The sequence below is a fragment of the Passer domesticus genome, chromosome 2 (genome assembly GCF_036417665.1).
Source record: "Passer domesticus isolate bPasDom1 chromosome 2, bPasDom1.hap1, whole genome shotgun sequence".
NCBI classification, from domain to species: Eukaryota; Metazoa; Chordata; class Aves; order Passeriformes; family Passeridae; genus Passer; species Passer domesticus.
Genome location: NC_087475.1, coordinates 63,731,487 through 63,755,402, shown reverse-complemented (window position 1 = coordinate 63,755,402; position 23,916 = coordinate 63,731,487). Strand labels below are relative to the sequence as shown.

Genomic DNA, 23,916 nt, shown 5'->3' with positions numbered 1-23,916 from the left:
AGGTGCATCACTTTCCTTACATTTTAAGGAGCTAGCTTGATTAGAAATAAAAATATTCAAAGTAAATTCACATTAGTGAAAAGAAGTAAAAGCTCTGTGAATTACTTCAAGAGTGGTCCACCTTTCTGACTGTGCAGGCCTTGAACCAAAATTTTGATACCCACACTGCAGTGATGAGGGATGGCAAAAAACCCACCCCAAAGAGGGGAAACCATATCTGTGACTGTTTTATCAGGTGAGTTCAAGGATGACTAACAGACATTTTTATGGACTTTTCTGAACAGATCCTGTTCATATGAAAATAAAGCGATGGTACCCAGCCACCTCTTCTGCTGTTCCCACCCACAGTAACACATCACTGGGCACCTGCAAACACAAGCTCTCCTGGGTCTGTCTGCAAAGCGAGAGGGGGAAAACAGAAAACACCAAAGGAGACAAAGCTGAGGAAGTTGTAGAACTTGATACTCAGGAATAAGGTAGGATTTTGTTTTTCTATTCTTTGATACTCCAAGGAAGAAAATGCACATTAGATTTGTAAGTAAGAATTAAAAGACTTAGCTAAGAAATTTATTTCTGAAAAGGAAAAAGCTGAAAACAGAGGCTGTTTATGTATTTCACAGGTAGCCACAGGGAGCAAAGTGTGTCTAATTTAATTTTGCAGACTCAACATTTGCTTGTCCAAAATAGTATCTAGGTAACTGGAAAAAAGTAATCACACTAATTAAATTTGAAACAGTCAGCCACACAACTGCAAAATGTGGAAACACAAATGTGTACGCAGTCTAAAGGACAAATATTTCTCCTTCGCTGCAGTAATTTTTAACATTATGCTAATTTATTACAGCCCAGAACTACGGTTAATACATGAAGTTTTTCATTTGCACAAGGAGCTGACAGTGTATTCAATAAAAAAAACTTATGTGGGCAGAAGTATAGACCTATCTCTGCAATGGAAATGACTCTTTTTTTCAGTCTACTGACACAACGAGAACAGCTCTTCAGATTGCCAGCATTATTGTTAAATAATTATAAGGCACACAGAAATACTGTATTCTCACATAAAGCCATAAAACAGTGATCAGGGATTCAGAAAATTGCATAGCGACGTGATATCCTAATTATACTGAAATCAGAGTGGGTTAAAAGTCTGACTTCAGTGGGACTGCCATTCTCCTTTAACACTGAGGGCATGTTTTTGTAACAGGGATGTAGCGCCTTCAGGCAAAACTACTGATTTTTGCATTTATAAGTTTCAGTAACCCTTGGAATGAACATAAGGATGATTTCAGCAACTAAAATTCTTCAAAAGATATGCATAGCTGGCTGATTTTTCAAACTGATACTGTTCATGCTGACTTCCACTTTCTCTGCAGATGAGGCATTGCAAGTTGCCATGAACTGTCATTAGATCAGACTGGGCATAGTCCTTCCTTGGATGGATTTTACCTTTGCAGAGAAGCAACCAGTCCAAAATCAGTTATGAATCTGAGTATGTGATGTGAAGTCAGTTAAATTGACACATTAACCAGACAGATAGAATGATATTGCAATAAACGAACATAAATTATTTTTTTTGAGAAAATAAAAATAGCACATCTATTTATGATGATCATCATTACAAAACTTGTTTTTGCTCCATGGCTGTGCACTAATGTGTTTTTGAGAGTAATAATGAAGACAATTAAAAAAACCAAGGAAAAAAAGCATGTGGTCTTGTGGAAGAAACAGCAGGCTGTCAAGTAGCTGTGCATCACATACCTGTAGGTAGTATCTGGCTGTAAGCCATCTATAAAATAGGTCAGATCCTTCCCAACAGTTATTGGCTGCTTATCTCCAAAGTCTATGCTGTAGCCGAGGATTTCAGATCCATGGTCACAAGGCTCTTCCCAGCTTATAGCAAGGCATGTGGAAGGAGAATAGTGTGGACTTTCAACTTCATCTTCACTTAGTCCACGAAGACAGGTCACAACTGCAGGTACAGAGGCTGGAGTCATACATGCCACTACTTCACTGAAAGGGCCTGCACCTGCAACATTCACTGCCTGCAAATCCAAAGCAGACCATGTTTTATATGGCAGAGTCAATTCCTGTTTCCAGATTCCATTAAAAACAGTTTTACATCTTTACCTGAACCCTGCAATAGTATATAGTGGCAGGCAAAAGCCCTTTCACTTCACAGCTGAGCCCAGGCCCACAATAGGAGATTTGCATGCATCCTTCCACACCGCCCCACTCCAGTCGATACTCCGTGACATCAGCTCCATTACTCACTGGCACCTTTAAAATGGATATCAATAATTAGAAGCTAAATATATTGACATAAGAGAAAAAATCAACCAAACTCACCACATCTATATTTTGTTTTTGTTCCAGAGGAGTCTTACCCTTCCATTTCTTTGCTGATTTTTAATTTAGTACAATACACATAACAGGCAGAATCTGATACAAACTTCAAGAAGTTCAACCAAGACAACTGCAAACACTAAGTCCTGGACTACTACAAAAAAGTACAGGGTGAGGAGCAACCTTTACAAAAAAAAACCCTGTGTGTCCTGGAGAGAAAGCTGAATAAGAATCAGCAGTGTATGTATGATGAAGATGAACGACATATCGGCTGTGTGAGCAAATGGGCAGCAAGAAGGGTAAAAAGAATAATGATTCCCCTCTACTCAGCACTTGTGAGGCTGCATCTCCAGTACCATGTCCTGTCTTGGGATCCCCAAAAGGAGATGGACATTGACATAATGGAGTAGGTCCGGCAAAGGGTCACGAAGCAGGAGTGCAACACACACAAAAAAGTAAAGTTTACTTGACAGCAAGGTGATTCACCTAAGGGAAGATCTTACTGCTGCCTTAAATTACTTACTGGGAGGGTACAAACATTATGACAAAAGCTTTTCGTGAAGATAGGACAGTGCCAAGACAAGAGTCATGACTTGCATTAAAGGGTATTTTGACTAGACACAAACAAAAAAATCCAACAGAATGAGAGTTTACCCAGACAGTTTTACTAGGCTGAAACATCTTCATTCTTGGAGATAAATAAAATTTCACTGGGAAAGGCCCTAATAAATTTAGCCTATTTGAATAGAAGGTTGAACTAAATGGCATTCAGAGGATACTTGTGCCTTAATTATTGTGTGACTCTGTAAAACAGACATCTGACATCACTCAAATTAACTCTACCTGAATGTTTTATGTTATTTTTCAAAAAAGGCTTTGCCTTGCAGATATTTAAGGAGCGCTCCTCTGACATTCCTCTAGTAGGAAGCATGAACACTACTTTTCAGGTAAAACAGTTTAATTTTTTTTTTCTGTACAGTTCTGTAATTCAGATACTTCACCCCATCTCTAAAAGCTTATACTCTTATAAACTCTTATAAAAAAGCGTAAAAGCTTATACTCTTTAAAGAGTATTCTCAGATAGAATCTTTCTTTTTACAAGCTTAATTTTTATCTATTGCATTTTTTAAAATCAGATATCTAAATACTATGGGTTTATAGGAAGTCTGTGAGGCTTTTGCTACATTATTACTGATGTAATTATATAAAAATAAATTAGATTATAAAACCAAGACGCGCACAATAATCTATTGTATTATGTGGATACATTGTCTCTGAGGAACTATAACTATGTTAAAGAAAAATTTTAAGATGAGACTGCATCACTCAGAAATGCAGAGCAGCAGCTGTGGCAAAACTTTTAAGCAAAAGAACACAGTAAGATCCAGTACCTGCAGCCTGCCAACTTACTGCTGCCTTATAATGGCATGATGAATGACTAAGGTTTTACCTACTGGATAATCAGGTAAGTTTGCTTACAAATAAACTGATTAAAATACAGTATTAGACTTTTCAAGCTGAACTCAAAAATGCAGAAGACCTTTTATGTTAACACAGGTGATGGCACGGCATTCTTACCTCCCACGACACCTGAGCACAGGCAGCAGATCTGCACGCCACTTGAGGGGGCTTGCACTGATCTGGGGGTCCAGGTGCTGTAGTTATTTCACATTTTTCTGAGTAAGGTCCGAACTGTTAAAAAGGGAGTTGATACAACTACACTGTAAAAATGAAATTACTACTTTAAAAAAAAAAGTTTACCACAGTAGGGACATGTAACTGCAACATGAAATGTTGTATTACTTCTTTATAAAATAAATTTCCATGGACTCTCAATTCAGATTCAGGATTTATTTCAGCATCTGACTATCCTCCAGAACAGCTATAAATTTTTCTTCATTTCAGCAAATGCAACGTGAATAAATTTGACACTTCAAACTCTTGGGAAAACAGCGGAAGTACTACCCAAAGCCTTATTCTGAAGTTACATGATGGCTGCACTGGAACATAAACCAATTGGTACTGCCTATTTACACCTATGTAAAAGAAATAAAGGATTCCAAAACTGCTGAACAATGAACCATTCTTTGCAGGGTGAAGGGAAGGTAAAAGTTAGGATAATGTTTTAAAGCCTTAAGCTGCAGACCTCTCCACAAACAGTGTCAATGCACCCTGACAGTTTTCAATGAAGTGTACATTATTGAACAAATCCTGAACAAATCAGGACTTTGGGTACACAACTAAAAAGCTTGTTCTACAGCAACAATTGATTTAAACACATTTAAACACATTCAATATTCCAGCGAGGGAAATGATAGAACATGTACTCAGAAGTTAAACTAAATATAAAAATGGAGAGTCAGGAAATATTAATTATTATGTTCTGAACACCAACAGCTGTAAAAATAAAGGTCAATCAATTTACAAAGCTGTATATAGAAAATAATTTGCTACTTCACATCAAAATAGTGAAGTTGTAACAGTACTTTAATAAAGTACTGTTAGCATTTCCTAATATTATTGTTCAGATAAAAGACATAATTAGCTATTTTCTTTTCCCTTCATCTAAAAATCCCCTTCATTATAAACTGATGTTTAACCATCTGTTCCCACACAACAATAAGCTATGTGACCCAAATGACTCTACATTTGGAAATCCTAATTTAAAAATTACTCTTAAATGCTTTGTTTGAAATAAAAAATCCTTAATAGCGATTGCAGTCTCTGTAATGAATTTCATTTCAGACTGCCTCCTTACCCCAGCCTTGTTAGCTGCTCTCAGTCTGAAGCTGTACATCCTCCCTGGAAGAAGGCTGCCCACTGTGCATTCAACATCAGAACCCTGGTAAACCTCTCTGTGTTCATCGCTTTCTGCCTGAAACATTTCCAGACCATAACAGGTAATGGGTGAACCACCATCTACCTGAGGTGGTCCTAGAAATAAGAAAGAAAGAAAAGCTTATTTAATTTTAACACATTGGAAGACATTTCAATCCCTTACAATCTCTAACACTTGTAAAAAAATTACCCCAACGCAGCTGAATTTCTCTTGCTCTTGGTCTACCCTGTAGCCTTGGAGGCTGGCATGGACCAGGAACCACTGCTGGTGTCTGCACCAGTAAGGAATCAGTTACCTAAAAATGAAAGATAGATTAATGAAGTTATCCAGGCCAAACCAGGAACTATCAGCTATGCCAGAAGTAAAGGCAAATACCTGAGTCAGAAACAAGACAATACCTTTTTAATTACATCTTCAAATATGTGAGGATACTGAAGTGATCTGGTATATATTTCTCATAATATAAACATTGCCAAAATAATCACACAATACGCAAAATTTGCTTTTGTATTTTGGTACACGTGCAAGGAGTAGAATTAAAAACAGTGGTTAATTATCAGTACAAACCTAGTACAGATGCTTGAAATATGTCTTATTCAATGTAAACTCATCCTCTTTTGTATCAGACTGCAGTTTAAAGAGTTCTAAACCCTAAGGGCTGTATACTTTCCATGGAAGAAGCTCTCAGAAAGCATAAGTGGGCAGAAGTGTCAATCAGAAGAAATTAAAAAAAAGAAATTTCAACTTTTTCATTGCTTAGCAATACCTAATGAGCAACAAGTTTCCACCTTTGATTTGAAGTTTGGGCAAAAATTACGTAAGAACATAACATGCAGCAGATGGCATTGACTGTTCTGGATGCAGACAGAAGTGAGCAGAGACAATGAGGGATTTTTAGCTTCAGCTTGATACAGAACAAATAGGAAGTTGGAAAGACTTCAGGTTTACAGATGAATCTCAGAGTCTCATTTCACAGCTGGTTTCTACGTATGTTCAAGAAAGAGTGGACTGGTTTTCAGCTCCTTTGAATACATTGTTGCACTGAACAACTGCTGCTACTTAAAAGGCAGAAAGTTTCACATATGTTAATGAGAAGCTGCAGAAGCATTAATTACATCTTTCTTCACAGTTCTTCTGTTGATTTCTGACACCTTCAGAGAGTGTAAGGACTCCCTGGAAGTTATTTGCTATTGGTACTCAAGGTTAATTCTAAATTCAAGGGGTTGGGCTGTAGGGAAGTAGGTTAGCAGAGTGAAAGTCTCCAAAGGCTTGTGGTCTGGTGACTGGGAAAGCACTGCAGCCAAGCCAGCATTGAAGAAGTCCAGATTTATTCTTAAGGCAAGGTGGATGTAGTAAAAGTTATCTTTGCAGGAGACTTCTATGTGGAGGAAGAGCACATATGTTTCATGTCATAAGGCAGGGCAAGGTAGAAACTGCAAACACCAAGAATGGAAGGCTTTAAAGCTTTTGTGAGAGCAGCTTGACAGTAAAGTCCTGCTGGAAGTCTGCAGAGAGCCAGGGCTGGCTTTGTTATACTTGTTGCTGAGAAGGGAGAGCAAATGCAGCAAGACATTTTGGCACTGGCAGCTGATCTACACCACAGAATTGACAGTGGAGGTGTGTGTGTGAAGAAGCACAGTATGGAACAGCAAATTGTTTGGGAATACTGAAAAGTAGAGCAATGTAAACACTTAAATTGTGCTTGAGAAAGCACGGGAAGCATAACCCTGTAAAGCCTGAGTGAAGGCTTCCCCTGCCTGCTGGGGTAACATGGCTACTCAGACAAGGTACTCCACTGACTACAGAAAATACATAAAATTCAGAGAATCACAGAATCTTCTGAGTTGGAAGGGATCTACAAGGATCATCGAAGTCCAGCTCCTGGCCCCAAGACAGCCCCAAGAATCACACTATGTGAGAAACCATTGTCCAAATGCTTTGTGAACACTGTTATGCTTGGTGCTGTGACCAATTCCACGGGGAGCCTTTTCAAGTACCCTTCTTAAACTACTGTATTGGTTTACGTCTTAATAAATGACATTGTATAAATGTATCACATAGGAAAAGTATCTGTTTCTGTAAATAAGACTGTCATGTCAAACAAAATATATCAGGGAATAATATTCAGATATTTTTCTTTAACAAATGAGCAGAAACTTGAACCACTGTGCAGCAATACTGGAACTTCTCCGAGGTTCCAATTATGGCTATTTTGTTAGGCACGTCTGCACAATATTTGCTTAAATATGTACTGGACCAGATTTTCTTACAGAGAGATTTTATTTAATAAAAATATTAGCTGATATTACCGTGCTTTGTCCTCCTTCCCCAACGCAATATACACGTAACCGATAGGAAGAGCCCGGATTTAGTCGGTCACACACATGTTCCCTAGCGGCTCCGCTGTATATTGTATCCCACTTGTTTCCTGAAAGGTTAGGAATAAGTGTGCAATGAACCAAAGTGGAATTTGCCACACTTCAGTACCAGCCACAGCAGGTATCCTAATTTCACTAAAAATAAGTGTGTGCCTGATGTTTATGAAAAAAAATAGAAATTGGGACTGCTTTGAATTTCCTGGAAGATCCTATAATTTCATAGTTTATTAGGTGTATATCTGCTGAAGTGAAATAGCTTCCTTATTTGGGATTTGACTTCACTAAAAAACAACTTACTTGGTCAGCAAGCACATTCAACATCATAACCAAATAAACAGGAAAGATACAAAAGTAAAATTTTTCATGGAAAACAAGCTTCAAATTACATTATCATTTTGCAGGCTGTAACTACAGTTTACAATTGGTGAAGCTTGTTCCTGTGTCCCTGAATGGCCCAGAACCATGTGAAATTCTGATTCCATTATTTGTTACTCTTAAATCAGAAACTCTTGAGCATTCTGTCTTTCTCTTTAAGTTATTAAGCAGGGAACCTGGGGACTTTTAATTAAATCTCCAACAACTCAATACACCAGAATTTAAAGGGCTGGGAATGAAACGTAATGCACAGCTCACTAAATCTGTGTGAAAGCCATTCCAAAAGTGGCTTAATGTGGACATATGACAGAGAGAGGAAAGCAATAGACTAACAGCCTGAGAGGGCTCCCATCATATCTGGGGACAGTGCTCTGTCTTAATCTGACACAGCACTGAAGAAGTTTAAACTTTCATTTTTGGTGTAACTGTGTTTTTGAACTCAACAAAGCTACTTAACTAGATTTTTAAATAATTTAGCAAGATAGGTTTATGTCCAATTTAGAAATACTGCCAGTTTCCTTTCTGTATGAAAGAACAGAAAGCAAATAGCAGAAAGTTACCCCAGCTGCATCATTGTTCTCATTTAATAGTGATAAATGGAGTACAAGCTTTTCTTTCATCTGCCATGCAGACAACAAAAGCTACACGTCCCTGTCTTCTTGCCCTAAAATGTCTGAAATGTGTAATTCCATTTCCAAAACTGAATAGACCTAATTAGTAAGTTAAACAAAAAGCATCTCTTGCGTCACAGAATTTTATAGCATCTCTCTTTTCTAAATCAGAGAAAAAGGACTTCTTGTGTACAAGCATCAATGTGCCTCTATTTTCTTTTTGATGTCAGTCCCTGGGAATAACTTTCCCAGTCATAATAAACATTTTTTGTTTCCCACATGCACAGAGAGACAGGCAAAAAACCAAAACCACACAAGTGAATGCCAGTGTATGATCCTAATACTTACCACTTAAGCCTTCAGACATTTCCACAACATATGTATGTATTGCTGCTCCCCCATTGTCTTTTGGTGGATCTATAAAAAACAGCAATATTCCAACTAAGTGAGGTAAGTTAAATGGCTTTATAGCTTTTGGGGAGGTTTTCCCAATGGCAAAATCAACAGACAGCTGGAGATGGGTGCTTATTTAGACAGAGGGCATCCTAGTCCAGGGCAGCAGCAAATCACTCCAAGTCCTGCTGTGTGAAAGCCAGCTCTCAACCCTTCTGTGTACTCTACACAGGAGAAAGGACAAGGGAATCACCCCTGGGAGATGCCACAACAAATATTTCAGTCTCAACTACCTGAGTATGGACTCAGGGACACAGACTCTAATGGTCATGTAATTTGGACTGCACACAGGAAAAATTATCACATGGATTTGTATATAAAAATATTATGAAATTATTTAAGGACAGAATTTCAAAACCCTAAATATTTTGGGACGGAATAGAATAGTCAAGAGCTCTACACTGAAGACTTATCTCTTAACTTCCACTATATCACTTGAAATTGAGTGCACTGTCCTCCCTGGTGCAGTATTCATGTACAAGATACAAATCTACAGACCTTTCTTGGACATATAATTCTAATACTGTTTCTCAAAGATGACTTAGAAAACAGCAAAATTAAAGTAATGTGAAACAACATTTTAAACAAATATAAAGACAGCATTATACTTCAACACAGAAGGGTACTCCTGCCTAATCATCACATTATGCTTGTGCTGGATGAAATGATGTTGGCTTTTAGGCAAGGGTTATGTATCATAAAATGCCAGCTAAATAAAATGAGACTTTGATGGCAGATAGCACTTTTTTGGTTGGAAGGAAATGACTCCAAATGGAAAATAAAATTGTCATAATAATTACCACATAAAAAGAATTTAACTGTTCCAAATTAAAAGTTTTATGTATAAATTGATATTTTAGGTAGCTTTTTGACATACAAATAAGGTATTTTCAATAACTTCATACATTATGCATTGTACATAAAGGATCAAGTATCAGGTCCTGATGTAGAAAAGCACTCTGGGAAGATACAAGGCTGGACCTGTTGAGTACTATTTGTACTCTACAAGTAAATTTCTTATTACTGATGCTAAAGAATTAAGCACATTATTAAATGGAAATAGGTAAGAAGTGACAATAAATGTAATATTTTACTGTTTAGTTTTCTACTAAAGTACTGCATCACACAGTATTGTTCAACCTTCTCCTATTTTACAGCACAAGGCTAAAAATTCCCGAACTTAAGGAAACGTTTCTCAACATCCTGAGCAAATAAAAATTTATCTCGCAAAACCAAATAGTTTGAAGATACAGGTTGAACTTCAATCTTCTCTTTCACTAAGAATTCAGAATGTCATGCACCTACTTTTTGTGTCAGAGAAACAGAACTTCTTAGTACATCAATTAACCACACTAAGTGTTGTAGTCCTCTGCAATAACAGTCCCTATCACAATTAGCACATTATTCTTCCCATACAATTAGCTGTACTGCCACACTAAGTATTTTGAGTCAGTATTTTTCAATATAAATGGATCATAAAGGCTCAGTTGACTGAAGTGTCACTAAAGTAAAACCTGACCTTCTGTATAAAAAATATTTAATATATATAATATATATTAAAATACAGAAGAAATACCCTAATTAGAGCTGGAAAACATTCTTACCCCAGATTATTTTAAAACTCTGTGCATGAATTTTTCCTTTCACTGTGGGTTTTGAAGGTACTCCAGGTTTGTCTGGACAAGTAATGTACTCCACTGTCTCACTTGGACTGCTCTTCCCTTCTGAGTTATAAGCAATGACCTGCAAATATATGTTAAATACTATAAACACATTGGATAGTGCTGTGCTATTCACTGTTTATGGTAAGTACAAATTAATTTGTATTGTATATATAGACAGACACATAATAAATTAACACAAAACCTAAAGTTATTATATACATTCATTTTACATTTTCCTTAGTCCCATAGTTAGACAATCACTATATTGAAAATATAAATCCATGCAAATTGCCAGAAAAAACCAAATTCTTAAAAAAAATTCCTCCCATGCTAGTACAGCACCTTCTTTTACATAAATACTGAGATAGAAAAAGTATTTGTATAGCTAACTTGTATTAACAACAGCAAAGGGTTTTTATAAACTCTTCAGTCCCAAGGATTATTATGGCAAAAGTTGTCATGAAAGTCATGTGAAGGACAAGGAATTATATTTGTCAAGGGTAAATTGTGTTTAACCAGCCTGAGTGTTTCCATGATGAAACAACTTGCTTAACAAATGGGGGAAAGCTGGGGACATCATCTAGCCTAATTTTAGTTTGATCTCCACAACATCTACATAGACAAGCTGGTCAAGATAGAACAGATGGACCACAAGATGGCTGTAGAAAACCTGACAGAATGCCAGGCTCAAAGGGTGTTGGCTAATGGTTTGAAGAAAAATTAGCAGCTGCTCATCAGTGGATTTCCTCAGCAGCCAATCCAGTGTCAGATTCTATTCATTATCTTTAGAAGTGATCTGGATAACAGGAGTGAGTGATGCTCCCAGATTTGCATATAGCACCAAACTAGGAGAAGACAAACATATGCTGGAGAGAAGAGCCATCATACAGACTTTGATAGGCTGAAATATTGCATGAACAAAAACTGTATGAGCTTTGGACAAAAAGTCTTGCACTTGGGATGCAATAATTCTAGCACCAGTGCAGTCTGGGGTCTGACTCTACACAGTTTTTCTTTTTTCAGCTCTGCTGAGAAGGACATTGGCATTTGAGTAGGAGCAAGCCAAATTAATCAGCAAAGCATCTTGGCAGTAGTAAAACCAAATTGTTTCATGGGCTGAATCAGCAAGAATTTACCCAGCAGGACAAAGGATTTAATTACGTCACTTTACTCAGCACTTTAAAAACCATTTAAAGTGCTGAGTAAAGCAAAACCATGTGTCCAGTTTTGGTCCTCCCAGTTCAAGAGACACTGGGAAACTGGAAAGAGTTCAGAAGAGGGTCAGCATGATGATCAGAGGATTAGAGAACCTGACATCAGAAAAAAGCTTTGTTTCATTCTGCCTGAGTAAAAAGAAGTTTCATTGGGAAGGATCTAATCACAGCCTTCCAACACCTAAGAGACAGTTACAGAAGAGATGAAGGCATTGCCTTCCAAAGGATCTGTAATGACAGGACAAGAGCCAGCAAAGTGTGTTAGGGGAAATTCTAGCTGGATATAAGAAAGGAAATTAATTACCATCAGAACAGACAGCCCAAAGAAGTGGTTGAATCATCCTTGCTGGAGTACTGAAATCTCAGCTCAACAGGGCTGGGACAGGGTTGAACTGCCTAAGATAAGGCCTGGCTTTCTACGCAAATTTCACCCAGATGATCACCAAGAGTCCCTTCCAACCCAGACTGTTCTGTGATTCTAGGAAAACAAATTCTTGCTATTCTTTACTTTGTAGTTTAGTTTAGTAAAAAGCTAAACCACCTAGGAAAAAAGAAAAAAGGGAAAAAGGAGGTTTTTTTCAGCTTTTATATCTGTTTTAAAAATAAGCAGAATCGAAATGATAGCAGTGATGTTAGTAGACTGAGAAGAGGAAATGCAAGCTAACATGTCTCTCAGACATTAAGTCTCCCAATACAGTTTACAGGATTAATAATCATCTGGTTGTCTTTGTGCCCTTACAAATCAAGTTAACAGGCAGTTAGCATTTACGTATTATAATAAGGTTTCCAATGGTTATAAAGCTTCTTTCAAAAGCCTTAAGGAATATTACTACTAATTAAGTCTTTCCTCTGTATAATAAAAATTAAAGACCTGATCAACATAACATTTGTTTCTCCTTTATGCTCCATGAATGCGTGAACAGACTTCTGTTTATTGTTTTGCTAATAAAAATAGGGTATAAACATTGGAGTTTATTTTAAAGAGAAACTTAGCATGTTTAAGTAACTATACATTTACTAGTAATGCGTGTAAATCATGTGTAGTATTACTTTCAAAGGAAGACTGTATTTGTGTCCTGCAAAAGCTAGTTTCAAGAGAATTAGCTCATCTTTAGTTCATGTGTAGCCATAGTAGTGCTAGAAATATACTGTATATTTTAAATTACTTAAATACTAAGTTATGCAAAAATCCCAACAAAATTATATTCAGAAGTGCAAAATATCATCTGAAAAGGAGTACTTACATGCTTTAGTGTTAACTCAAATCAATCAATGTTTAAACTATTGATATGCATATTGCAATGAGAAGCTCTTCTTCAACAGTTCCCAATTCTTCCTTAAATATTTTACTTAGTATTCTTCCTTAGTATTTTAGATGTATGCATGACAACAGCGATCAGTATTTCTCACTTGCAGAGAGATGAGGTTATTCTGACTGTGCCTCAAGTTGCACCAGGGGAAGTGTAAATTGAATATTAGGAAAAATTCCTTCACAGAAAGAGCAGTCAAGCATTGGCAATGCTGCCCAGGGAACTGGTTGAGTCACCACCCCTCGAGGTATTTCAAAGATGTGCAGATATGTTGCTTAGGGACATGGTTTAGTGCTGGGTTAAGAGTTGGACTCGATCTTATAGGTCTTTTCCTACCTAAATGATTCTGTGATTCATACTGTCAGATATGTTCTTAGCTTTGTTCCAAAACCCAAGCAGCTATTCAAGAGTAACTCAGAACATAGAACAGCCCAGGTTGGAAGGGACCTGAAAGGTCATCTGGTCCAACCCTTCAGGGCAAATTGAGCCTAGATGAGATTATCTAACACCCTCTCCAGTCATATCTTCAAATCATCCAGTGATGGGGATTCCACCACATTTCTGGGGAGGTTGTTCCAGTGATTACTTCATCTCACTGTGGAAAATTTCTTCTCTATACCAAGATGAAACCCCTTCCAGAGCACCTTGCAACTCTTGCCCCTTCTCATCTCAAGGTGGCTCCCTGTGAAGGGAGAACCTCCCTCCTCTCTGTAGTTAGGCTTTAAGTACTACTGGTAAACTGTGATGAGGTCCCTCTCAGTCTTCTCCAATGAGAAAATACGTAATTCCTTTACACTTTCATTATAGGGCAGGTTCTCCAGTCCTTTTATAATTTTTGTGACTCTCCTTTGGACCAACTCCCACTCTGCCTGTCTTTTGTGAATTGTGTGGATCAGAACTGGACACAGTTCTCCAGGTGTGATCTGACACAAGCTGAATACAGGGAATATCTCTCATCTCTGCTAGCAATTCCACTGCTGAGTCAGCCCAGGATCCAGTTTGCCTGAAGGTCCCTTTCAGCAAGGTTGCTCCTAGCCTATAGTGGGCTCCTTGGTTATTCCAGCCCAGGTGCAGAACTTTGCACTTGTCTTTGTTAAACTTCATTCTGTTTTTGCTACCTCACTCTTCTAGCCTATCTTACAGGTGTTTCTGTAAGATAGCTTTGCCTTCTGATGTGTTCATCTTACCACTCTGTGTGGTGTCACCGGCAGACTTGGTGAGGGTGCTTTCAATCCCATCATCAAGATCAGTTGTGAAAATGAACAGCATGGGGTCTCCTATCCCTAGGAGCTCCTAATTCAGACAGGCTGCCAGCCTGACTAGAAACCATTGATCACCACCCTCTGAGTGTGGCCTGTTGGCCAGTTTTCTACTCATCTCACATACCACCTATCCAGTTTGTGTCTTGCCAGTTTGGCCAAGGCTGTGGGAAACTGTTGCATACTTGCTGAAGTTCAGGTAAAGAACATCCACTGATCTTCTTGGACCAACTGGAAGTGTTACCTTGATGTAGGAAATGATCAGCCTAGTCAGCCATCATTTACTTTTGGTGTAGGCTATTCCCAACTGTCTGCTTTGTTTGGCTTGTACTATCTCCTAGGAAGACTTTTCCATTTCTTTTTCAGGGACTGAAGTAAGATTAATGGGCCTGTAGTTCCCTGGGTCCTCTTTTGGGCCCCTCTTGTAGGTGGGGGGCATTACATCTGCCCTCTTCTGTCAGGGATATCCCTTGACCTGCATCACTTTTCAAGTGTTATAGATAGGGTTCTTGCAGCAATGTCAGCCACTTCTCGTAACATCCAGGACTGGACTGTGCCCTTCTAAAAGACCAAACCCTAGCCTTCTCCCATCTACCTTATCCTGTGATCTGGGGTCCAGTTATGCTGATAAGGAAGAGGTAAAGAAGGTACTGAGAACTTCTGCTTTATTGGCATTATTAGTAACTTGCCTCTTTGCCCTGTTTAGGAATGGCCTCTGAATGTATTCCCTGTGCTTCTACTTCTCATATATCTGATGAAGCATTTTATGTCATTCTTGTTATCTTTGGCCAATTTTAGTTCTAGTTGAACCTAAGCCTTTTTTACTTCAGCTCTGCCTGTCCTGGCAAGTTCTTGTAGTCCTTAGTGGCTATTTGATCATCTTCACAGGGCCAGTATGCTTCTTTCTACCTTTTAACCACATCCAAAAGCTCATAGGTCAGACTTCTTCCTGAACTAAAAGTTCAGCCCTTAAGCTTATTACAACAGGCTGAGCACCACAGTAATATGGATGACTTCCTAACAATTTATTTTTTTTTAATCAAGGCTGCTCCTTACCCTAACACCTTCATTGTGTTTACTGTCAAAGAACCCATAGCTACACTCAGTAATATCACCCACATATATGAAACAAACCAGCCAAATAAAGAACCCCAGCTGTTACGAACATGTACTTTTGACTTGGAATTTCAAGATACCTGTAGCTCTGTTATGCCCTGCAGAGGTTCTTATCACTTCTGCAGAAACAATAATGCAGGTGTTCAGCCAGTTTTAAGAGATTGAAATTGTAAGAAACTGACATCAAATTCTGTTTTCCTTAAAAATGGCCCTCCCCACTTCTAAGTCAATCTCAAACTAGTCTGGTGCCCAAACATATGAAAAAATCTTACCCTAAATTTATATTTTGTACTACGTCTCAAATTCTTCACCGTGTAGGTAAGATCGTCACCATCATATTTTGGCTTGAAACCATATCCCTGCAGAATTAAACAGGATTATTTGAAACATTATCTTTGCAGACCAGACGATCTAACATACTTCATAAAAATAAATTACTGTTTCAAACTGTAATTATTATGCTTCTCTGACAAAATAATAAGTGCACCTTCATTGTGTGAACACCAATTTTTTTAAAGATGTGTAAATTCATTAAACATTTTCCAGTCAGGAGAGAAGATAAGTAAGAAAGACATATACAACACCACTGGAAATTTTATCTAACACTTTCAAAGGGTAGAACAGTTCTGATTTTTAAACAAATGCTGTTAGTCTGAAATGACATCTAGAGGGACCACACTCCATGATGCAATTGCTTTGATCCAGCTCTTACAAGGCTTAACTTGCACACACAAATTCACAACGTTATAACCAATTTAAAAGTCTTTGCAGAAATGGGGCTTAATAACACTAAACACAATTAAAAGAAGAAAGCTAGGCGGCCTGGTCACAGCAATGACGAGTCATAAGCTTAATTTCAGAAAATACAATTCCTTGTAGAACATTCTAGCAAAAACAATCATTGCTACACTAATACAATAATGTATCAAACATAGTGAGAATAAGTATTCTAAACTTACTGAGTTCTCATCCTCCATCTCTAATATATATGAGATTCCTTCATCTGATGGTGTTCCTGAGGGTTTTGTCCACTGAAGGGATAACCAAGTAACTCCAGCATTAATCAGCAAAGGACTTGCTGGTGTGGTTGGGGCAGTGCCTGAGGTATGATACAGGACTTCTTCACTAAAATCACTGTTTAAAACAGACAGTATGTAAACTAACTAGACATAATAATTAATAGCTAAAACCAAAATTCTTACTAAACACAGCTATGACAGTTTCTTGGAGATATGCACAATGGAAATTGCAAGCTCTTACATGCAAACAACTTAACTTGCCCATGAGTCTGTCAGTAACAAAATATCTGAACAAGGTTAACATGTTCATAATTGAAAGATTCCTTTGTATGATATAATTACAATGTTTTGCTAACCAAAACGTTTTGCTTTTTCATATTAACTCAGTATTCTAAAACACTAAAGCTCTATATGCAATAATATACTAACACCACACTGTCCTTCCTTTGCAAAGTGAAAACATGAACGCATAAAAACATTTAGGCAAGACTTTAAAACAAACTTTGCTCATGTGTTCTGAGCTTACTCTGAAGTACTGGTTTCTCTAGAGATCCAGAAAATAATAGAATAGTCTCATTCAGTGGTGAGCTACTTGAAGAGTTGATAAAATGAAAGTCTTCTTGCAGAAAAAGAAGTTGAGTGTATACCAGTAAATCTCCTAACACAACTGTTATCCTTATCTGATTTAGATTAGATACACCTTGTGGTGGAAATACAAACAAATTACATGTAAAGAGCTACGGTGAAACAGGAGGATGCAAAAGTCAGTGAACTGATAGTATGCTTGCACAGACAGCCTGACATGTATCCAGCTAGACTAAAAAGGCCCACCTGCTCTCAGCTGGCTTTGCTGCTTTACATCAGATCTGAAGAATCACAAGCCTAAAGCTAGTTTAATTTTTTTAACCATATGAAACTAATTTAAAATATGTAGTTTTAATCTAAAAGTTAAGGATTACCTAAGTGAGCATCAGGAAGCCCTGAAAATAAAACCTTCTCTATAACTTAAAGATAACCAGTAAAATATCTCATGTGTTTTGAAACCCCATTTGCCTGAAAAATCCCAATAAAAAGATAACTCCAATGTCACTTTCTCTCTTACTCAACCTCTATTATAGTGATGCACATATTATAATTTTGGTCTGCACTGAGGTATTTTTGGCATTTAAAGGAAAAAATCTTATACACAACACATTATCAAGAGTGTTCATAGCACAGAAAACAGACATATTGTCCGTGAGGACTGCCAAAGAGATGTGCAGCAAGAAGGGAAAAAGTAAAAAACAAGAAAAAACTTCCAAATTTATGGGAATAGTAATTTATTTTCTTGTAAGGCGTCACAAGCAAGAAAACTTCTGGAATGGAAATCAAGTGATACCTACAATATATTTACTAAAAAAAGATCAACATTTTATAGGCAGCCTGAAGAAAGCATGAAGAGAGGTTAGATACAAGTTGTATGTCTAACTCTCCTCAAAACAAACTATTGAAGGAGTCACCTTACAAGTATCTACAAGGTAAAAAACCCACACATCTTGAAAAGATTTCATCTCTAAACGTGCTTGAACCATTCCAAAATACACTGAAATAAACTGACTTCCAGCCATAGCCATATTTGAATGACTATTAAACAATTCCCACAGAAGAACAGTACTATCTTTGAACACAGATTTTATTTTTCCAGTTTTCTTTAACCATTGTTTCATGTAGGTTAGAATTAAATTTAAACATTAGTAACTCAGAGATAAAATATCTGTTCTTCTTGGTAAAATTATTTAGACAAAACTCTGTCTCCAGATGCCTAATGTTCTCAACATTCTTCATAAAGGAAAAACAGGCACTCTACATTAATAAATATGATTTCAAGAGACTTCTTAATTAAATAATACCATAAAGACAATAAAGCACATCTTCACAAGGCTATGAAATACTGATTTAAAAATCTATTCAGTGTGATTAGTTTAAGGAGGGTACTTAACTGATCAGTGTCTTCAAAGCTTACGCTGGAGGAATCGTTAATATGTGCAGCTATTCCAAGAGGGTACAGCTACACTCAGATGTAAAAGGGGAACAGGAAGAGAGCCCAAGAACTGGACCCTGCTTAACTGCCAGCTCCCTTCCTATCTTTACTTTTAACAGCTCAAACTGAATCTCAACAAGACAAAGTCCAGGAGCAACTCAAGAGAATAATTAATTTCAGGAACATCATCCAGAAGGCAGTAATGTAATAAAGACTATTGGAGCACACCAAAAGTCATTCTAGTCCACTACAGTGTCCTCTGACAGTAGCACAAAGCAGGTACTTAAGGAAAGACACAAGAACAGGCACCTTATGCAATGCACTCCCTGAATACTCCCCAACACATGCTTCAGATCTTCTGAGCCAGCTGTATTTTTCACATACTTAATAGTCTGCAGCAGATTCTGCCCAGCATGAATTATGACCCTGGGTCTGGCTCCCTACTCTTTACACCGTTCTTTAACACTGGCCAAGCAGGCACTGTTGCTTCAAGCACCCCCTTCTGCCAGATAAAGGACATAAAACACATATCCTCTATTTCATGCTGTAAAAACACCACTTTAGTGAGCTGCAGCACAATGTTCATAATACCTGAATTGAAAAAACAAACACAAAAAGCAATTTTATGTTGATGGTGAGGGAAGCTCCATTTTTATGCCCCACAGTACCTCAAGGTCCAAGTACTACTAGGCAGTGTGGACACCAGGAGTCTGCTGTAGAGGAGATGAGCTCTGGCAGTACGATTGTTAGCCAGGTGCATTTGCTTTGCCTGACGACCAAGAAGCCCACTCAAGAACTAATGCATCCAGTAATGCAAGCATAACTTCACAAAACATTTTTTTTCCATGTTCTTACATATATTCTCCACTGAAGTCACAAGTCATTAATTCAAAAATACAAAACAAAGTTTGGTGCTCTATAACACCTGAAAAGTAGTAATTAAAAGCATGAACCATAAATGCTAAGCATTGATAATAGGGCTAGAACTTCCAGAGAATTCCTTGATATGGTAATGTCATATTCTGTCTATTTCTCAGAGTAACAGGAGACTAAGACACAGATGAAGGGACAATACCCCAATAGCACAAAGGCTATCTGCAAAAAGAAAAATCCAATCACATACTGTGAGTTAACTCAGCAGTTGGACTAGATGATCACTATACGTCCCTTCCAACAGAAATATTATATATTTTATATTCCTTTTCAGACCATTTGGACAAAAACCTTTTTCTTTAAATGCCACCACACGTTTTTCCTAAAGTAGCACACACATGGATGCATATGCTTTCCATATTTAGGTATGTAACAGCATTTACCTCATTCCCATGTCATTTTTGGCTGCTAGCCTAAAGGTGTACCCCATTGCTGGTGATAGTTTAGTGATCCTGTACTGCTTCTGTTGACCGTAATAACACTGGCAAAACTCTCCATTTCCTTTTCCCTAAAAAGTAAGAAGTTAATCATATTATTGACCTTATTACATATCCATACATCAGTTAAAGTACACACAAACATGAAGTAAAATCCTTTCTTGAAATTAAATATAACTCAGAAATCTCCATATGGCGAGGCAGAAGCATATGAAACTTTGTATTAAATTAGCAGCTTTTTTCCTTCCTTTCCATTTCCTAGCTCCTTGGGGCTGAAAGAATAAAAACCATGAAGATACTGCACCTCCGCCATCTTAGGATAGCTGTCCAGGTAGAGACTGCAAGATCATTGCAGGGCCATAATTGATCCACCCACTTATCAAAAAAGAAAGACTGTTACAGGAAAATGATCCTTCCGTGTCAGCTCTTGAACACGGACTATGAGTGAAAAAGCCACTATTAAGAGTAGCAGAATCACACAATAAAGATACTTTTATTTTATATCCCCTGAGAAAAAACCCTGAGCACTAACTGTATTTTCATAATTGCTTCAGGAATTACATTATTGTCACATGCCTCTAATCAAAAATCTTATTTTTGACATCAGTTAACATGCACAATCACATACAGCTACTTTAAAAAATAGAAGACTAAAAATACAATAGAATAACTTGCTTACTTCATCCCATTCTAAAAGGTAACTGTGGATTTTGGAACCATTATCACAAGATGCCTGTAACAGGAAAACAGGAAAATTAGAATTCTAACTGGACACAAGACCCCTTAAAAAATGCATGTATGGGCCAAATCACAAGAAGAACAGTGGAAGATAAATGCTCCCCTTATATAATGGTTTCACTTACCAAGACAGTCCTAGTTTAGTTGCCATACAACGAGTGCTTGTCCCATGTTTATGGGGTTTTTTTCTAATTTAGTTATTGAAATGCACTGGGTACTGAACTCAGTAATTTTACCTTGAGAGACTCCTTGCTTTTCTGTGAATCCTTCTCTTTTTACTCAAGTCCACATTTAACCCAGTATATCTATTTCCAATCAGGGAACTGTGACTCATATGAGTAGGTTTGACTAAAATTTTCAGTTTCAATGAACTGGTATTTTATTGATAAATTCACAACAATTCTGAAGAATTAAAAATATTTATTTTAAAGGCTGTAAAGCAATCCTTACCTTCCACTGAAGTGTAAGAGAATTTTTGGTCCGATTAGTTATCCTGGGCAGATTTGGAGTATCAGGTTCACAACTTGCTGTGGTAAAACTCTCTGTTTCTGAAGGGCTCCCCTTTACACAGTTGCATTCTACTTGGACTCTAAAGTGGAAGAGAGTCAATAACATTTTGCTTCAAAATCTGTATAGTTTCCAAAGAAAACAAAGCATTTGGAATTAAGTTGCTGGCTTGCTGCTTCATTATTAAAATATCACTGTTATAAATAAATAACTGGGGGAAACATCTTGGACAATAGAAGCAATAAGAAAGAAAAGAGTCCTTTACTTTGGATGTACATCATTACATTCGGTCTGCTTTCGTCTCACAATTATTATTTGAAATATGTCTGTTATTAGCTGTGCTTTGGTTGGAAAATAATGGTAGCATTCTGCAGGCTCATTATCTGTTGTAGAGATATAAACTTATATTATGAATAATTCTTCTGCAAGTGCTTTCGTCAGATGAGCACAACAAAGCTGTTGATGTAGTATCCTCTGCACTCAAATGGGTGTCCTGCTGAGTGTGTTCACCTTGTCCTTTCCTTTAGTAAGGCAATGAATTAGCCCTCCACAAACAAATGAATTTTGCTTCTGTCTCAAAGAGAAATGGCTTGTTTTTCAAAAGGCTTGTCTCCAAAAGGAAATACATGATAATCATCTGGTCTCCCCCTGCCCCCTAAGCTGTGCAGCTATGCCTTGCCTCTTCTTTGGGTCAGTGGCACATTACTTGCTTCTTATTCGTCCGTTCCTTTGAAAAAAACCCAAAACCAAAACTTGCCAAAAAACCCTTTCCTCTGATTACCAATATAAGATCTGAGTTGACAGCTTAAGAAAATACAAAAATTCTGATACATTTTTGATGCATGAACAGCAAATCACAGGAAATTTGGCTTTATAGATTTCACAAACAGAGAGAAGACAGTCAAACAGTGACTAAAGTTAAACACAAAGTTGTTTGTGCTTGCATACAATTGCAAATATGTAATACATCAGTTATCTTGGTGGTTGAGTTGTTCCACTCTTTGCTGATTTTCTGCAGTGTTCACACTGGCAGAATTCTGTTTACAAAGAGCTTGGATGGCCAAGCCACTGATTCCCATGTACTGCCTACAACAACCAGAATTAAGCAAGAAAAAATATGAATGTAGTGTGATAGAAGAGCACTTAGACAGAAAAAAGAAAATTCTAGTCACTGACCCTTATGCTCCATGAATTTTCAACTTCAACCTTGTTGGATAAAATATATCTAAAAATACTAAAAACAGGAACAAAATCACAGGTAAACACTTTCATAGGCAAGAGCTTAGAGCCAGCTTACCATTCATCTTTCTCCTGACCTTATGCTCCAGGCAATACAGGGACTCAAATTAAATGAGGGCTGTGATAAGAACAGACCAACCTTCTTTTGCTTTAAGTTTGACAACCAAGACAATACTCTGGAAAACTGCTCTGGGAGGTATAGACCCCTTCACACCAAAGGCTGGGAACCTAGCTCTCCCACTTGAGCAAATGTCAAGAAGGCTATTGTACAAGGCAAATCCTACTCTAAATGTGATGTGGAAGGAGGCAAAACATTGTTAACCGGGACCCATTCTCTGACACACTTCTGTTCCTTGTGCTTCCTACCAGCTGCCTCTAAATTGGTTCCCTTGGTCAGTACACAGAGATCTTGGGGTTCTCCACACAGTCAAGAGAGGCAGGACATTCAGTCACACCTAAGAAGGTACTCTACACTTGCCACTATCTCCTGAAAAGGTACTTCTTTTAAGAAGGCCTTCATTTCTGCCTTCACAATGTTATTTATTTGTAAACTGCTTTATTCACACTATTTTTTTAAAAAACAAGAATCACAGAGTAGTTTGGGTTGGAAGAGACCTTTAAAGGTCAACTTGTCCAAACTCCCCTGCAATAAACAGAGATATCTTTAACTAGATCAGGCTGCTTAGAACCCTGACCAGCCTCTCCGTGAATGGTTTTCAGGGATGGGGCATCCACCATCTCTTTGGGCAAACTGTTCTGGTGTTTTACCACTCCCAGTGCAAAAAATTTTTTTCCATATATCTAGTCTAAATCTACCCTCTTTTAGTTCTAAACCATTATGTCTCGTGCTATCACAACAGGCACTACTAGAAAGTCTGTCTCCATCTTTCTTACAAGCCTCCTTAAAGTACTGAGTTTTCTCCAGGCTGAACAACTTTTGTGACCCTCTTCCAGAGCTACTCTAACAGGTGACCATCCTTCTCATCATGGGGATCCCAGAGCTGAATGCAGCACTCTGGGTGAGGTCTCGCGAGAGTGGAGCAGAAGGGCAGAATCACCTTCCCCTCACCCTGCTGGGCACGCTGTTTTTGATGCTGCCCAGGACACAATTGGCTTTTTGGGCTACAAGTGCACATTGTCAGGTCATGCCCAGCTCTCCAGCCAGCAGGGCCACCACATCCTCCTTGGCAGGGCTGCTCCCAATTCCTTCATCCTGCAGCCTGTGTTGATACCAGGGCTGCCCAGACCCAAGGGCAGCAACTTGCACTTGGCCTTCTTGAATCTCATGAGGTTCCCATGGCCTCACTGCTGAAGCTTGTCCTGGTCTCTCTGGCATCCCTTCCTCCAGGTGTGTCAACTGCACCACTTGGTGGCTGACACTGCAACTGCTTGGTGTATGCTGCTGGAAGCTGACTCAATCCCACTTTCTGTGTCACTGATGAAGATATTTGACAGTACCAG

General features: G+C 38.0%; 1 protein-coding gene and 1 long non-coding RNA gene across 20 annotated transcripts in view; one reads left to right on the top strand and one right to left on the bottom strand.

The window, feature by feature from the left end:
* LOC135294037 (uncharacterized) overlaps window positions 1-7,485 on the top strand; it is a 30,107-nt gene extending 22,622 nt beyond the window's left edge. Inside the window, exons 3-7 of one of the 9 annotated variants that reach the window (XR_010356144.1) lie at window positions 285-476; window positions 2,374-2,514; window positions 3,231-3,290; window positions 4,249-4,362; window positions 5,089-7,485. This is a non-coding gene — a long non-coding RNA (uncharacterized LOC135294037). Of the gene's footprint in view, window positions 1-284; window positions 477-1,256; window positions 2,042-2,373; window positions 3,291-4,248; window positions 4,363-5,088 lie in introns of those variants that run through there. The other 8 variants (XR_010356147.1, XR_010356142.1, XR_010356141.1 and 5 more) reach the window with 8 other exon arrangements.
* The window catches only part of FNDC3A (fibronectin type III domain containing 3A), a 110,964-nt gene that overhangs the window by 7,630 nt on the left and 79,418 nt on the right, over window positions 1-23,916 (bottom strand). For all 11 annotated transcript variants that reach the window (XM_064408788.1, XM_064408791.1, XM_064408789.1 and 8 more), the window contains 13 exons: window positions 21,160-21,298; window positions 20,651-20,704; window positions 19,918-20,042; window positions 16,522-16,696; window positions 15,835-15,921; window positions 10,604-10,742; window positions 8,895-8,963; window positions 7,492-7,610; window positions 5,372-5,477; window positions 5,102-5,277; window positions 3,922-4,035; window positions 2,128-2,277; window positions 1,759-2,042 (listed from right to left, as the gene is read on the bottom strand). In XM_064408788.1, coding sequence (XP_064264858.1) covers window positions 1,759-2,042; window positions 2,128-2,277; window positions 3,922-4,035; window positions 5,102-5,277; window positions 5,372-5,477; window positions 7,492-7,610; window positions 8,895-8,963; window positions 10,604-10,742; window positions 15,835-15,921; window positions 16,522-16,696; window positions 19,918-20,042; window positions 20,651-20,704; window positions 21,160-21,298 — 1,737 coding nt within the window. The remainder of the gene's footprint in view (window positions 1-1,758; window positions 2,043-2,127; window positions 2,278-3,921; window positions 4,036-5,101; window positions 5,278-5,371; window positions 5,478-7,491; window positions 7,611-8,894; window positions 8,964-10,603; window positions 10,743-15,834; window positions 15,922-16,521; window positions 16,697-19,917; window positions 20,043-20,650; window positions 20,705-21,159; window positions 21,299-23,916) is intronic.